Source organism: Carettochelys insculpta, chromosome 31, assembly GCF_033958435.1.
Source record: "Carettochelys insculpta isolate YL-2023 chromosome 31, ASM3395843v1, whole genome shotgun sequence".
NCBI classification, from domain to species: domain Eukaryota; kingdom Metazoa; phylum Chordata; order Testudines; family Carettochelyidae; genus Carettochelys; species Carettochelys insculpta.
Genome location: NC_134167.1, coordinates 9,247,240 through 9,261,549, shown reverse-complemented (window position 1 = coordinate 9,261,549; position 14,310 = coordinate 9,247,240). Strand labels below are relative to the sequence as shown.

Genomic DNA, 14,310 nt, shown 5'->3' with positions numbered 1-14,310 from the left:
AGCAAGGAGCCCTGTGTCTCATATTGGGTCTAACAAGTGGGAAAAGCTCTGGGTGCTGGAGGATGCTACTTGCAGCCATAGCTACGTGGATATTCGGGAAGGATCCTGTGAGCACAGACAGATGCCTTGGAAAAAGGGTGCTGGTGGGGTGGCAGCAAGTTCTTAAAACCTTGTTTTCTCCCTCCTCCCCATCATGCAGGGTTTGGTGTAGAGGCCGGAGCTACATTTCCTGTTGGTCTCCGCAGTGGGAATATGAATGCAGGCAGTCAGGAGTTTTCCAAGGGTTTTCCATTTCACTTTGGGGTAACTCCTCTCAGATTTTTAAACAGTCAAAGCCGGGTTTGGCTGGAGAGTTGGGCCAGCTCCAGAAAAAGAAACAATGGGAGCAAACAGAGCTAGTCACCTTTTTATGTGACCTCGGGCCCCCGGACTGGACCAGTGCCCAGCCCAGGGCAGTTACTGGACAGCCTGAAGAATGAACACTCAGAAGGACTGCCTCAGAGGTTGCTGGGACGAGACCACTCATGACAGTTGAAGAATTAAGCTGCTGGCTACCAAAGTTACTTTTACCCCTGGCGTCCCTTTCTGTGAGCAAAGACATGAAGTTGCTCTTGTCACACAGCCACCCCCACCAGGCTGCAGCTGAATTCCATTATGGGTACTACCACTTTAAGAAACAACCTGGCTTCTTCTGCCAATGCCATAGTTTTCCTTGGACCCCATCCATCAGGAAGTAAGGTTTTCCGAGCCCAGACCAGGTCCCTAGAAACATTTTGCTGCTTTGGAAATGCTCTTTGCAGAGCCGTGGAGAGACCCTAGATTCCCTAATGGCAATAGGGCATACGATCTTGTACAGCCAACTCAGGGTTAGATTTGTAAGGGTATTTAGGTGCCTAATGCAGATTAGGTGCTTTGTGTGCATAGATGCCTGACTCCCACTGATTAAAAAACCCTGTCACTCAGTGAGTACTGTTTTGCAGAGTTAATATAAAGTCACATACAAATTAACACCCCAACTGTCTCTTGTGATTTTCTGGAGCTGGCTGGCAAATATAAAACTGTTTCTGAGTTAACCCATACTGCACAAAAACCAGGAAACACAGCACATGCAGCCATTGGCTGGAGGGCGGGGGGGAGACACACGACAAAGGAAATTGCTGTGAAACAGAAAACGTTTTGGAATTCTTTATTCCTCAAAGCCATGCCCAGGGCATGTGAACCCAGCTGGAATGTGGAGAGCCTCCCACGAAGGCATTTCCCCTTTCCCCTCCAGGACTGAAGCTTTTTGAAACGTCCTAGCAGTCAGCTTCCCCAGAAGGATTTCTTTTCTGAGGGGAGAGTTTTCATCCACCAGGAACAGGGGAATGAGGTTGACCTGTGCCACAAGGTGTGAGGAGGCCATTTACTGACCCTGGCCAGGTAAACATCCACAGTCTGAGGTAACAAATTGGATTCCATTGTGCATTTGAGGGACAGGCATGCAGATTGACACAGGCAGCTTTCATGAGCAAGTGTGTACATGTGCCAGGTTGCCTCTCTGCAACCTCGTACCCCAGAGTGATCATTTGGGGAAAACAGCAGGGGACTCCATGCTGGTTTGAACTGCGGGAACAAGTGGACTGTTTTCTGGGCCCCGGACTATGCTAACTGCAGAACTATCACAAATAATAAGCAGTCCTGTGGCACCTTAGAGCCTAACTGATTTATTAGCTCATGAGCTTTCTTGGACAAGACTAGTTGCACACCTGCCATCACTTTATCCTTCCAGAAAGCTCTGCCAGCAGAACTCCTCCATTTGGCAGCAAAGGAGACTCCCTCAGGAGCCAAAGTCCCTGGGCTTGTGCTCTGCAGGCTTTCCAGCATTGAGAAACCTCCCCGGGCTTGTTGCTCGCCAGCCTGGAGCTGTCAGGAATTAAGACTTGTTGATTTGTGAGTCAGCGTGTGCGACGCTGGAGGTAAAGCATGAACGCTCTCCATTCTCTGGCACTGGAGACGTTTGCTGTGTGCTGCAGGGAAGATGCAGTTCACTCTGCTGTAAAAACAATAAGAAGTCCTGTGGCACCTTACAAGAGTAACAGGTATTTTGGAGCATAAACTTTCGTGGGTGAAGACCTGCTTCGTTAGATGCATCTGATGAAGCGGGTCTTTTCCCACGAAACCTTATGTTCCAAAATATCTGTTTGTCAATAAGGTGCCAAAGGACTAGCTGTTTCTGAAGATACAGACTAACTCAGCTTTGCCTCTGACATTCATTCTGCTGTGCAACTCTGGGTTTTGATTTAAGGGGAGTTGACCTGCATTTAGCTTATAGCCAAACAAGCTCATGTGAGGGAGGTGATTGGCTGACTGAGCCTGTGACTGACACTTGTAAATGAGTGCACTGGGGCAGCTGAGTGCTGATTGGCTGCTGCGTGAGGCTCAGAAACTCTCTCCAACAAGAGCCCGGGCCAGTCTCGGTCCTGCTGCCTACAGAGTAGGTGCTCTAGGCAGAGCCACTAGGCTGCTTCCTTTGCTCTGTCACACACACAGGCAAGCGAAGGAGGGCAGACCTCTACCTTGCACCAGGAGGATTTCCTTACAGACCTCCAGGAGGGGACGGGAAGCAGAAAGCTCCTGCAACTTGATTTCATTCGGCTCCAAGAATGGGCAGAGTCCAGAGTTCAGGAGGCTCCAGCTGGAGGGGAGCTGGGGCTGTGCTGGCCCTGGCCACCGGACTCTTTGCTTGCACAAATGCAAACGAATACGACTACGTGAGTTTCCAGTCCGACATAGGCTCTTACCAAAGTGGGCGATTTTACACCAAACCCCCTCAGTGCGTGGCCATCCCGGCGGACCTGCGACTCTGCCACAGCGTGGGCTATGACAAAATGGTCCTGCCCAATCTGCTGGATCATGAGACCATGGCTGAGGTGAAGCAGCAGGCCAGCAGCTGGGTGCCCTTGCTCAACAAGAACTGCCACATTGGCACCCAGGTCTTCCTCTGCTCCCTGTTTGCCCCGGTGTGCCTGGACCGGCCCATCTATCCCTGCCGCTGGCTCTGCGAGGCTGTGCGTGATTCCTGCGAGCCCGTCATGCAGTTCTTTGGCTTCTATTGGCCAGAAATGCTCAAGTGCGACCAGTTTCCCCAGGACGACGTCTGCATTGCAATGACCACTCCCAACACCACAGAGGCATCCAAGCCCCAAGGTAGGTCTCTCCAGGGCTGGCCCTGTCCCTACTAGCCCCTCGTCTCCCCCCAGTCCTATCAGAGCAGAGGCTGCTCTGAGAGATGCAGCTGCAGTTCAAAGAAGAACTCCTTCCAGGAGCAATAGCAAGTCACCTGAATTCTGCACAGTGGGAGTGGCCACTTCTCTTGCCACAAGAGAGGTGATGCAAAGGGACATTCTCCCTTTAGAATGTGCCCCAGCAACCACTTTATGAGCAACTCTTCTCTCTGAGCAGCATCTCTCTCTGGAGCAAGTGTTCTGCTAAAGTTCAGTATCTTAGACACTCTCACGATCAGCTGCTAAGCATGTAAACAAACGTTCTTCTCAGGACTGGGCTCCTTCCGTGTGCTTCTAAGTCTGTTAGGCAGGAGCCCAGTTTTAATAAATGAGACACGTCTGCCACTATTGAGAGTGACGTGAAAGGGACTGCTGCTGCCCCTGTTCTAAAAGACCTTTCCTCCCATCCCTAAATCTCATGGGATCACAGCGCCAGCCCTAGCCACCCTCCTAACCCAAGAAAGCAGTGAAAATAAACCTGTCAGGAACCTGTAGCTTTCCTAGCAGCACTGAAGTTTGAGGGTGGATGGCTTGTTTCAGTCATTCCCCAAAGCAGCCCCAGTGCAGCAGGTCACATGTATGTTAGAAAAATTACTCCTGTTCATTTCAGGTAAAGGCTGGACCGGGGTGGGGAGGGGTGGGGCTGGACTTTTGTGTGGGGCAACATTTTTTTTATCAAGAATTTCACTGTAAGTTAAACAGACTTCTAGGTGGTTTGTACAAAGCAGATGTAAACTGCTTGTTTGTTTCTATAGGACCTCAGTTGCTGGTATTTTATGGGCTTGCATGGTTTGGGTTACACTCATCTTTGGCTTGTCGCTTAAAACTTTTAAAAGAAAGACCACACCTGTTAGCTCTCCAGTCCTGCTCCTAAAAGTATTCCAAGGGTTGGCAGGAAAGAAAATAGATAAAAGTGAAGACAAAGTATTTAGAGAGGGGTTGCAGTTCTCTTCTTCCGAGGCCCCTGATTTCTCTGGAAAGGGACAGGCTCTCTTGATTTTCCTGACCAGCTTTGGAGGCAGTTCGCTGTAGCCAGGGGAATGATTCCAGTGATTTATACCCTGTGTGTCCAGGGTTCATCTGAAGATAAATTTGCCACTTGCTATAGCTGCTCAAGTGCAGTTACCTTTCGCAAACAAAGCCCTTTATGTTCTTCTCTGTGCTGAGGGACAGCCCTTGCCCAACCAGCTTGAGTTTCACCTCTTATTGCAGGTTATATAATGTTATGCTACTTTCCTCACCAGAAACTGTATTGCCCAGAATCCCCACTTATCATTTAATTTCCACTCTCTTGGGCAGGAAATGAATGCAGTCTGGAAGCAAAGAGTAACCTCCTCAGAGGGGCTGAAAAAATTAGAGCACAGAGCACTTGGAGAGAGAGAACGAGAGAGAGGCACAGTGTGGTTAACTCTTAGCACTGAACGGAGTGGGTGTGAGAGGTATAGAAGGTGCTTTCCCCCTGTCCATTCACTACTGGGATTCCAGCACCTGTGCAAAACAGAGGCTGTTCAGCTTGGAAAACGAGTAAGAATTCTAGGGCTATAGTTCAACAGGGACGAGACGGAACCATTTCTCCATCTGCATCCCAGTGCTGGAGCTTCTACCATTGTTTCCCGTCTACTAAACTTTCCTTGGCAGGAGGGAGGGTGGCTCCTGGGAGAATATGGAACTGGCTGGCCATGCTGCTGTGAATGAAAGCATTCGAGCCCTCAGTTAAACACCAGGTGGCGGAGGGCAGAGTAATGCTGTGTTGGGGTTGCAAACCTGACTGAGTAGCAATATGTGACAAGGAGCCCTGGGGGAGACTCCATCTCTCAGGGCTACCATGGTGCAGCTGAGCAAGCATAGTCTGGCTGAACAGTAGCATGGGGGTCTAACACACATTGCCAGGTCCAGCCAGGACCAGAAGATTGTTGTGGGGTGGATGGGGAGAAGAGGAGCTTATTCTGCTAACACATCCTCACACCACTCTGCCCGCTGCTGAGGCAAGCTGGCCAGCATAAGTGAGCTCTTGGGTGTACCAAGAGTCCCTCCTCGGGGTTGAGTGTGAGGGACAGGCTATGAGGAAAGAGCAGGGATTTGGGGAGCACAGCCTGTGATTTTCTGGGTTTTGCTGGGTTTGGTCCCAGCTTTGTCACTTCAAAAAGCCTGTTATTTTGAAGATAGGCTCTGAAATCACTGTCCTGCAAGGCTTCAGCAACTCAGCAGAGCTGTGCTCTTGTCTTCTGGGAGCGCAGGATGACTTCCTCTGTGCCTCTTGAAATTCAGATGCAGCACTTTCCCTTGGTGTTTTGTGCCTTAACCCCCATCAGTACAGACCCCCTTCACTTTGGTTCAGCCAGGACTAAGGGCTTCCCAACTCCTTCTTTTGAAATTGTTGTTGTTTTTGAGCTCTTTCCAAACAAACAGATTCTGCTCAGCTTTCCCATGTAGGATAGGCTGCATCTAGATGGGAGACCTTACAGTGGTTCAGCTTTGCCATTGGAAGATCTCCCATATGCCTGTGGGAGAGAACTCTCTGGTTCAGCATAATTAAATCACCCCTATGGAGCAGCAGTAGCTACATCAGCAGGAGAACATTTCCACACTGCCTTTTCTGTTGGTGTAACTGATGCCAGTGGGGGTGGGGGGGGTGATTTATTTTTCACACTCTTAGCTGATAAATGCTTTTCCAACAAAAGAGCTGGTGGAGCCATAGCTTCAAAAACATCCACATTTTGTTTCTGATGAACTCTGGTTTTAAAACTTGGTGTCCTCCCCTGTTCAGCGCTAACCATTTTCAGCATGCTCGCTGACACAATCTTTAGTCCTTGTTATGCCATTTAAAGTAATCATTAAAGCGATTTCGTTACCACATACAATGTCAACTCTGGTTTCAAGCATTTGAGAACCCTTTTACGTGGGTTGCAGAAAAGATGTAGGCTTAGCCTGTCTTTAAAAGTTACATTGACACAGCTACAGTGCTCATGGTGTGAAAAATGTTCAGACCCTTGCGTGCTGGGATTAGGTTGACCCAGCAGTAGGTAGGTTGATGGAAGAATTCTTTTGTTGAGCTACCATCTCTTGAAGAAGTGGGTTACTTACAGCTGTAGCTCTGCAGTGCCATTGTGTAGACATGGCCCTGTTCTGTTAGCATTTGAGGAACATGGCCCATTCACAGTTCACTTAAAAGCACAAATGAGTAACTAGAATTGGGCAAGTTGTGCAGAGAAAGTACCAAAGGCCTTAGCTACATCCTTGCCTCTGTTAAATGGCATTCATTCTTCTGTTTGCTTGTTTGCCATGAATGTTCACTTTAGTGGTGGTGTTGGTGTGAAAGAACATTCCCAGAAAGCAAGAGTCTTTGAACACTCATGCACAACAGTGTTCATGTGAAGGTGCATGTTGGGAAAATTCATGCAGCCATCTTGAAATCCTTTCCAATTTCCCAGCTCCTCCTGGTGAGGTTTCAGTTCATTTGGAAGCAGATGTACCCTGTGACATAGCTGCCCAGTCTCCCACCAGGGATAATGACTAGTGACTGCTGATTATTTCTGTACCAGGCACTGAGCTTCAAGTAGAGCAAATTTTACACCAATCCAAGGGCCTGATCCTCAGTCAGTATCCTTCCGTGCATCAGCACTCAGGTCAGCGGAGCTATTCACAGCAGTTAAGGCTGGCCCACAGCGACAAACAAAGAAAAAGACTCGCTTTCCCAAATACTGTATTCTCCCCCTTCTGTTAGAAACAAACAGCTAACAGGCCAAGTGAACTTGCAAGTTCATCCCAGTCTAATATCTTCCCTAACATATGGCAACTCTGGGACCCCTCCCCAGCCCATGTCTCCTACCAACCCCCTAGCAAAGACCTGCACCTTAAACTGACAATCAGTAAATGCAAGGGCCTGATCCTGCACCATGTTGAGCTTCTGCACATTTCCAGACTCTCATCCTCCTGAAATAACCACTGCAGAGTGAGTGGCAGAATTATCTCTGAAAGCTCCCAGCAAGGGGCTGAAAACAGAGCACTGGGGTAAGTTACAATGAAGTATCTGGGCTGTCCTAGGGCTAAACTGCAGGGGCTGCTGAGCTCTTCTGCTCCTGGGGAAAAAAAAATCCAAACTAAACTGGAGCCCCCTTAGATTTCAGGTGCTGGGACTTGTTTCCTGTTGACTTAAGTAAGGTCAGAGTCCAGCCTCCTCCCTCCTCCCATATTAATAAAAACGAACCCTTTCAATATTTTCCCCCATTAACACCTTAGCACTGGAATTTGGTTCTGCCTCTCAAAGAGCTGACTGCTGAATTCCTTTCTCCTTAAGTAGGAGGTGGTAAAGCCTGCAGGCCTACAGTATGCATCGGGGAGTCACAGATTAATATAGCATTACACATTCCTCTTCCTGTCCCTGGAGTAAGGCTGCTTGAAAGCCAAGCAGTAGGAAATGGGCAGCAGGGGAAAATCAGGCTGGGAACAGACTGAGGTTTTGTTCAGAAATGCTGTCAAATGCAGAAAACTGCGTCTGGGCCTAGTCACGACTCGTACCGGCTAGAAGATGCCCAAGCCAGGTTTCGTCCAGGCCTGCAGTAGTCTGAGCTCACGTGTAGCCTGGTATCAGAGGGGTAGCCATGTTACTCTGTATCTGCAAAAACGAGAAGTCCTGTGACACCTTATAGACTAACAGATTTTTTGGCGCATAAGCTTTTGTGGGCCATGAAAACTTGTGCTCCAAAAAAATCTACCAGTCTATGAGGTACCACAGGACTTCTCATTGTTCTTGTGTAGCCTGGGAAGCCACACCAGCATCAATTTCCTTGCAGCCACAGAGTGTTATTTTAGGCCAGGTCTGCACTATGGGGTTAAGTTAACATAAGCTACCTTGCACTGACCGAGCTGTGGAAGAGTCTTCATTTATATTTAGCTCCAGTTGATGTAAGGGCTTATTGGATGACCCGCCTCCCCAAGTGGTGGCGACTCACAACTGACATTGTTAGGTCAACATCATGTCAGTGTAGACGCTGCATTGCTTACAATAACTGTTACTGGCTTTCAGGAGCCGTCCCACAAAGCCCCATGCTGACAGTGCCATAGCTGGATGGTGAGGACTTGCACTGCTGACTCAAGAAGCCAGGTGTGGACACGTGAGGGGGTTAATAACTGCGGGAGCTGTATGCTAATGTAAGTTAGGCCAACGTAACTTTGGAGTGCAAGTGGCTTTGGTGCTGCTGGGTGTTGGCCCACGTTGGAGCTGAGTGTTGTATTGCTACCCAGTCTGGTCTGGGTCCCCCTGGAGGCCCAGCACAGGGGCAGTGGAGCAGGGAAGGCTCGGTCCTGTTACTGAACACTTTCTGAGCACCCTGGGGGCTAGGGGCTGTTCAAAGCCAGACACCTCTCACGAGTGCCCAGCAAGGACTCGCCATCAGAAGAGTCTGCTCTGTCCTTGATGGTCATGCTCTCTCCCCTTGAGGGAAAAGAGGCACAACCAGGGATCCTGCCTGGCCCACATCACAGGGAACTTGTTTCTCCAGAGTCATGCAGGCATTGTGGGGGCCCCCAGTGTCTGTACCAGCCATTCCCGGGAGCCAGACAAGGGCCAGGTTCTGAGCATGCATTGCCTGTACAGTGTGTTAAGTTTGTCATGAGAGTGGGGCTGGGGCTCAAGCAATTTTTTTGTATTCATAACTGATGGGACAAGCTTGGAGGCACCGGTGCTCTGAATTGCTGGGCCAGGAGGGGCTGGGGTTCAGTGCCGCACCACTTGCACTCCCAGTACAATAATATCCATCCCCCTTCTCTCCCACATCGGGCTGGAGCTCTCCAGGAGCTGTTCCGACACTCGTTTGTAAATCCCCACACCGTCACTTCAGTCAGGTAAACGTTACTAACCTGGGGTGAGCCAGTGGCACAGGGTGGCGGTGACGTCGCCAGGGGCTAGGGGCCAGGGCAATAAGACGTCTGCCTGGTCTCTGCTCTTATCTCTCTGATGAGAGGAGTCCATTGACGGCCCCCAAGTGCATTACTTTGTGGGTTGTGGTATCATTTGTGACAGCACATCCCAGACCTTGACTGGCACCTCTTGGGCCATCCTCTCTGCCTGTTCTCCAGGGGCCTGGCATGCAGGCAGGGTGAACTCCCACAGAGTTGCTTTCGATGAGCTGTGACGGCCTTCTCCCCTCCATGGGGCTGTATGTGCACAACATGAGGAGACATGGCCATTGAGCAGAGTGAGGGGAAGGGCGGGCTCAGGGCTCGGGAGAGGAGAAGGCACACCTATCATTAGGAAATATCACCAAGGAGCTGGGGCTTAGTGCTGGTGAATGTGGAGCTGAGCAGCATTTGACAGCTAAAGCCCTGCAAAATGAGGCATGTGTGCTTCACCCTGGTGTGTTTAATCCTAGCTTGGCTGCTCTCTGCCAGGCTTTCCAGCCCAGGCACCACACAGTTCCCACTCTGCACCCTGCATCGTACAAAGTGGCAGGACATTGAAAGGGATGTGTCTGAGAGACACAACTTCCATGAGGCGTGCTAGGCACTACTCTGCCTTTAGATGGCAGCCTTTTCCCAGGAAGAAACAGGTGGCTTGTGTGAAAGTCTGTGCCCCCCCCTCAATCCCCAGCAGATATTATTAATAATTAGCTCACAAATAAGCAGAAATCAGTGTTTTTCTATCCTATTGATAGAGGACATCAGTGTTTATTTTGAAGGTTTTGGTTTTTTCAATTTGTATCATTGCAAGTTTCACAGTTGTGCAGAATTATGGTTTCTGATTTGTTTCCATTTAAATTTTCACCCTTGTGGAAAATTTTGGGATGTGTTTGTCAGACAATTATTTAATGACAGCAGAGTTTGAGAACCATTAAAACACAAGAAGTCAATGTCACATATCAAAATATACCAAGTAAATAGCCTTAAATCAAACACTGACAGGGTCTCATGCAGCATTTTCCTTTCTTTGTCTAGTGGTGAATTTCATTTACTATTGATGGCAGTGTTTGTGGTCTGTTTGTGTATGGTCAAATCAATGTTTCTTAACATTTACTGATAAACGCAAACTTTTCTGAGCCTTATGGCTCCCCACAGCTCTGGTTCTTCAAGCCACAGAAAGCACCAGCTGCTTTCCCAGGTCCAATTTCAGTGTCTTGGGCTTCAGCAGTTCCCCTCTCTGGTACGCATGCTGTGAAGTAACTACTGGAGTCCTTGGAAAGCAATCTACTTTCACTGCCCAACTAGCAGACAGTTTAGTAATGGTCCCGGAACACTGCTGCTATTATTTATTCCTCACCCTTATCAGCTGTAAGGCATCAAAGCAGTTCACAAAGGAAGGCAGTCTCATTAATCCCATTTTGCAGATGGGGAAACTGAAGCACACAAGTGAGGCATGACTCACCGTGGTCACTGAGAGAGCTGAGAATAGAACTTTGGTCTCCTGAGAGCTAGGCTAGCAGTTAACCCACTGTTGCTTTCTTTGGGTAAACTCCAAACTAGAACTATTCTGCAGAGGCTAGAAGCAAGATGAGTCTTAGATGTTCCACCCCATGGGTTGCACCTCCCAGAAGGTACTGACAAGAGCTTTTCAGCTGTTCCCAGTGTTGACCGTAGCTTGTTAAGTGTGCCATCGACACACTGTCTCAGCCATGTGGTTGTTTGCATGGGTGAACTAACTTGTTTCCCTAGTGTGCTGTATGCGAACAGTTCAGCTGTGTGACCTTCTAGCTGCTTGCAGGACATGTGGCTGTGGACCACCTTGCTCTCTGTCTTGGCCAGCCCATGTGGCTTGCTCTGTCATCTGATCCAGTTCATTGACCTTTGGAAGCTAGATGGAAAGCCATTCCCTCCGGGATTCCCAAATTCCACAGCCAGAAAGGGCCATTTTGAGCATCTCGTCTGAGCTGCCTCCAAACAGCTCCTGCAGCAGCACTTTTAGAAAAACAGCCATCTTCGTTTACACGTAGTCAGTGAGGGAGACTGCACTTTGGTCCTCCGTAAATTGTTCCGCTGGTTAAGTACTCTCCGTGCAGGGTATCGAGTGAGGGTGCACTCTTGTATTCCCTGAGAGTGCCTCTGTCTCCTGTGAAAAAGAGCCCTCTAGTACACTGGAACAGGAACAGATGCAGTGTCTCCCTTTTCAGTAAATGTGTCCTTCAGCAGCCTAAATCTCTCAGGCTCAGACTGAGATCTGGGTGCAGGGACCTAGAAGGAGGCTTGAAGTTCAGTGCCTGGCTTTGGCCACAGTGTAATCTCTTCACAAGGTGGATCTTAGCAAAATGACCCCGGATGGCATCTCCCATCCTGTCCGAAGTGCCTTGCTGCAATACAGTAGTAAGTTCGGGCTCAGAGTGAGGCATGTGGGTGGGAGAGGGCTTGCTGCTGCCCAGGCTGGGCTTGTTCTGAGGATAGAACTCCAGCCTTTACAGCTGTCAAACCCACCTCCCCTCTTAAAGTGTATTCCACCTCAGCGGCAGCAGGAATCCCAGCTAGGGTTCATGCCATGCCTGCGCTGCCCAGGCCATGGCCACACAGGAGCCATCACGGGGGAGCCCCACCCCTTCTCTGCATTGGGGTTTTACACGGCTGAGGCAGGCTGCCCTTTTTGAGCTACAGGATGTCACTTGTGGCGATGGCCCTGTCCCGCATTAACTGGGCGTGTTGGAGGCAATGTGGAGTGACACGGCTTTGGATCTAACCCCAGAGCAGCCTCTCCTTGGCTTTCCCAGCTGTCTGTCCACCTCACCTAGCCTCCAGGTGCTGGGTGGAGCTCAAAGCCAGGCTTCAGTTCTGTGCGTGTCTTTCGTTGGTGCACCCTCATGCTGTCAGGCCAGCCCTGGGGAGAGTGTCAGTTGATTGCTGTGTGCCCCAAGGGCTGTCAGATCTTTCGGAGCAGGAGCAGTGACTGGTTTCTCAAGAGCAGAGCTGTGGGCTTTGGGCTGGGCAGGAGCAGAAAAGCATCGTTACACCCCAGACCATAGTTGTGTAATAAGTTTGGAGGGATGGTAGGGCAAATGCAAAAAGCAGAAAAATGGGTCCTGTGCTTCACTCCGACACTTCTCCAGTAAACAAGCCTGCCTGCCTTTGGCTGGAATTCCTGACACTTGCTCAGAGGGTACTGTTCTGTGGGCCTGTGGAGGCCATCACTGCAGGTGGCGTGGTACTAAAACCTGCCTTACTCACAGAGATAGTGTGACAGCCTTCCCCCACCAACACATGTACATTGTGACTAGCAGAAGAGGGGTTGTTAGAAAGGGAGGAGGCTGAGCTGAGTCTTCTGGAGATATTTCTTCTCAAAACCTGTGGAAAGTAGCCTGCTGCAAAGTGCCCAGTACCTGGTAAAAGCCTCATCTGAGCTGAATTAATTCCTCCCCTCCATCCTTTGAATCAAAACAAACCTTTGATAGTGTAAGAAACTTGGTTCAAGTTTGTGTAATCCTTTAAGTCCCACGTTGGGCTACCAGAAAGGTGGTATTAAGAGAGATGGAACAGCACAATACATTTCTGGTTCCATATCTGATGTTCTTACCAGCCTGGATTCCACCCTAGTCCTTGATTTATGCAGTCAGTCCTATTGGTATGATCGTGGGAGGGGCCGTTCTGGTCCGTTCACTGAGCAGTGACTTGCAGCACTCACTGCCTGCTAGCAGTCTTCAGCCTTCCGCTCTATTGTGCAGGGAGGTGGAAACTGCAGAAGGAACTTGGTACAGAGAACTCCTGTCTGTAGGAAGTTGTGGCTACAAGCCCTGTTTCTCCACAGCAAGTTCCTGAGGCTCCAGGAGCCTCTTTCAGCAGTTACTTGGGCCTGATCTACCTTAGAAAATTACATTGGTTTAATTATGCTTCTCAGGGGTATGAACGATATGAATGAGGTCAGTAAATTGACCTAATTCCCTAAATAGACAGCAGTGTTCTTTCTATTTTTTTCCATCCACGTGCAGAATAAATTTTGTTATGTGCCCTGAGGTATGTGTGGGTGTGCACCACTATTAGGAACATGTGCTTCCAGCTGTTGTGCTCTGCTAATCAGCTGGGCAACAGCTGAATCTCTCCTGAGCAGCTGCCCAAGCACTCACCATGGAGGAAACTCTGGACAGTGCAGTGGGGAGCCAGCAGTATTTTTCCAGGTGTGCAGAACCCCTCCTCTAGCATCTGCACTGTAGTATTTTAAAGGCAGACCAGCCCTTAATGAACGTTAACACATTTCCCTTTGTCAGTATGCAAAGTCAGGCTCCTCATCCTCCTGAAAACGGCTCCTTTAGGTTTTCCCGTGGGCTTCAGACTCCTCCATGAGGCTGGGCCATTGGTGTAGCATGTCATGGGATGGACAGCGAATGCCTTGTGAGTGAGTAGGCCTGGTGGGAATGGCCAGGGAATGTGACCAATTGGGCACCAGAGCTCTCCGTTTGTGTGTGCTCTGTACTGATCCTGTCTCTCCTCTCTGGCTAGGAACGGCTGTGTGTCCCCCCTGTGACAACGAGATGAAGTCAGAGGCCATCATTGAACACCTGTGTGCCAGTGAATTTGGTAAGGAAACATTCCAGCCTCTCCTTGTCCTTTTCTAGAATTTCTAATGTACATGAGGGATGAGAAACCTAATATCGCCCCATGTCCTGTGTCCAGAACCCCCATCCCTCTGCTGCTGTGCCTGTTAATGGCAGTTTCCTGTCTTGCTTAGGATGTGCCATGGCGCAGTAATTTCAGTGAAGGAGAAGCAGCGCCTTGCTAGTGTGCTAGGCGCACTGCATAGCAGTGAAGAGCCATCAGGCTTTGCCTTTTCTTTCTGGTGCATGTTTCCAAACCAAATGTGGATCCATCTTGCAGAGCCAGCAGGAGCCCTGCTGGAAGTTCCCTGGGAATGGCCATTGCTGTTCAGCTCACTGAAGTTCTCACGCGAGAAGCATACCGCCCACAAAGTTTCTGTGGTGCTGGAGCTGCATGGAGCTTGACTCAGTCCTGTGCCCCATGTCATCTGCCCCAGTGTCAAGGGCTTCTGGTCTAGCACAGCAGAACAGCTCCCCCAACTGGCAAGCTGGCATGGCCACTCAAGTAGCCGGGCAGTGAGGGATTGGCCCCTGGTAGGGTGTTC

The 14,310-nt window shown here is 49.7% G+C and overlaps 1 protein-coding gene across 1 annotated transcript in view; it reads left to right on the top strand.

The window, feature by feature from the left end:
• Positions 1 to 2,438: 2,438 nt before the first annotated feature.
• The window catches only part of SFRP1 (secreted frizzled related protein 1), a 40,888-nt gene continuing 29,016 nt past the window's right edge, over positions 2,439 to 14,310 (top strand). The window contains exons 1-2 of the mRNA XM_074981908.1: positions 2,439 to 3,186; positions 13,671 to 13,748. Of these exons, the coding sequence (XP_074838009.1) occupies positions 2,643 to 3,186; positions 13,671 to 13,748 (622 nt within the window). The 5' untranslated portion in view covers positions 2,439 to 2,642. The remainder of the gene's footprint in view (positions 3,187 to 13,670; positions 13,749 to 14,310) is intronic.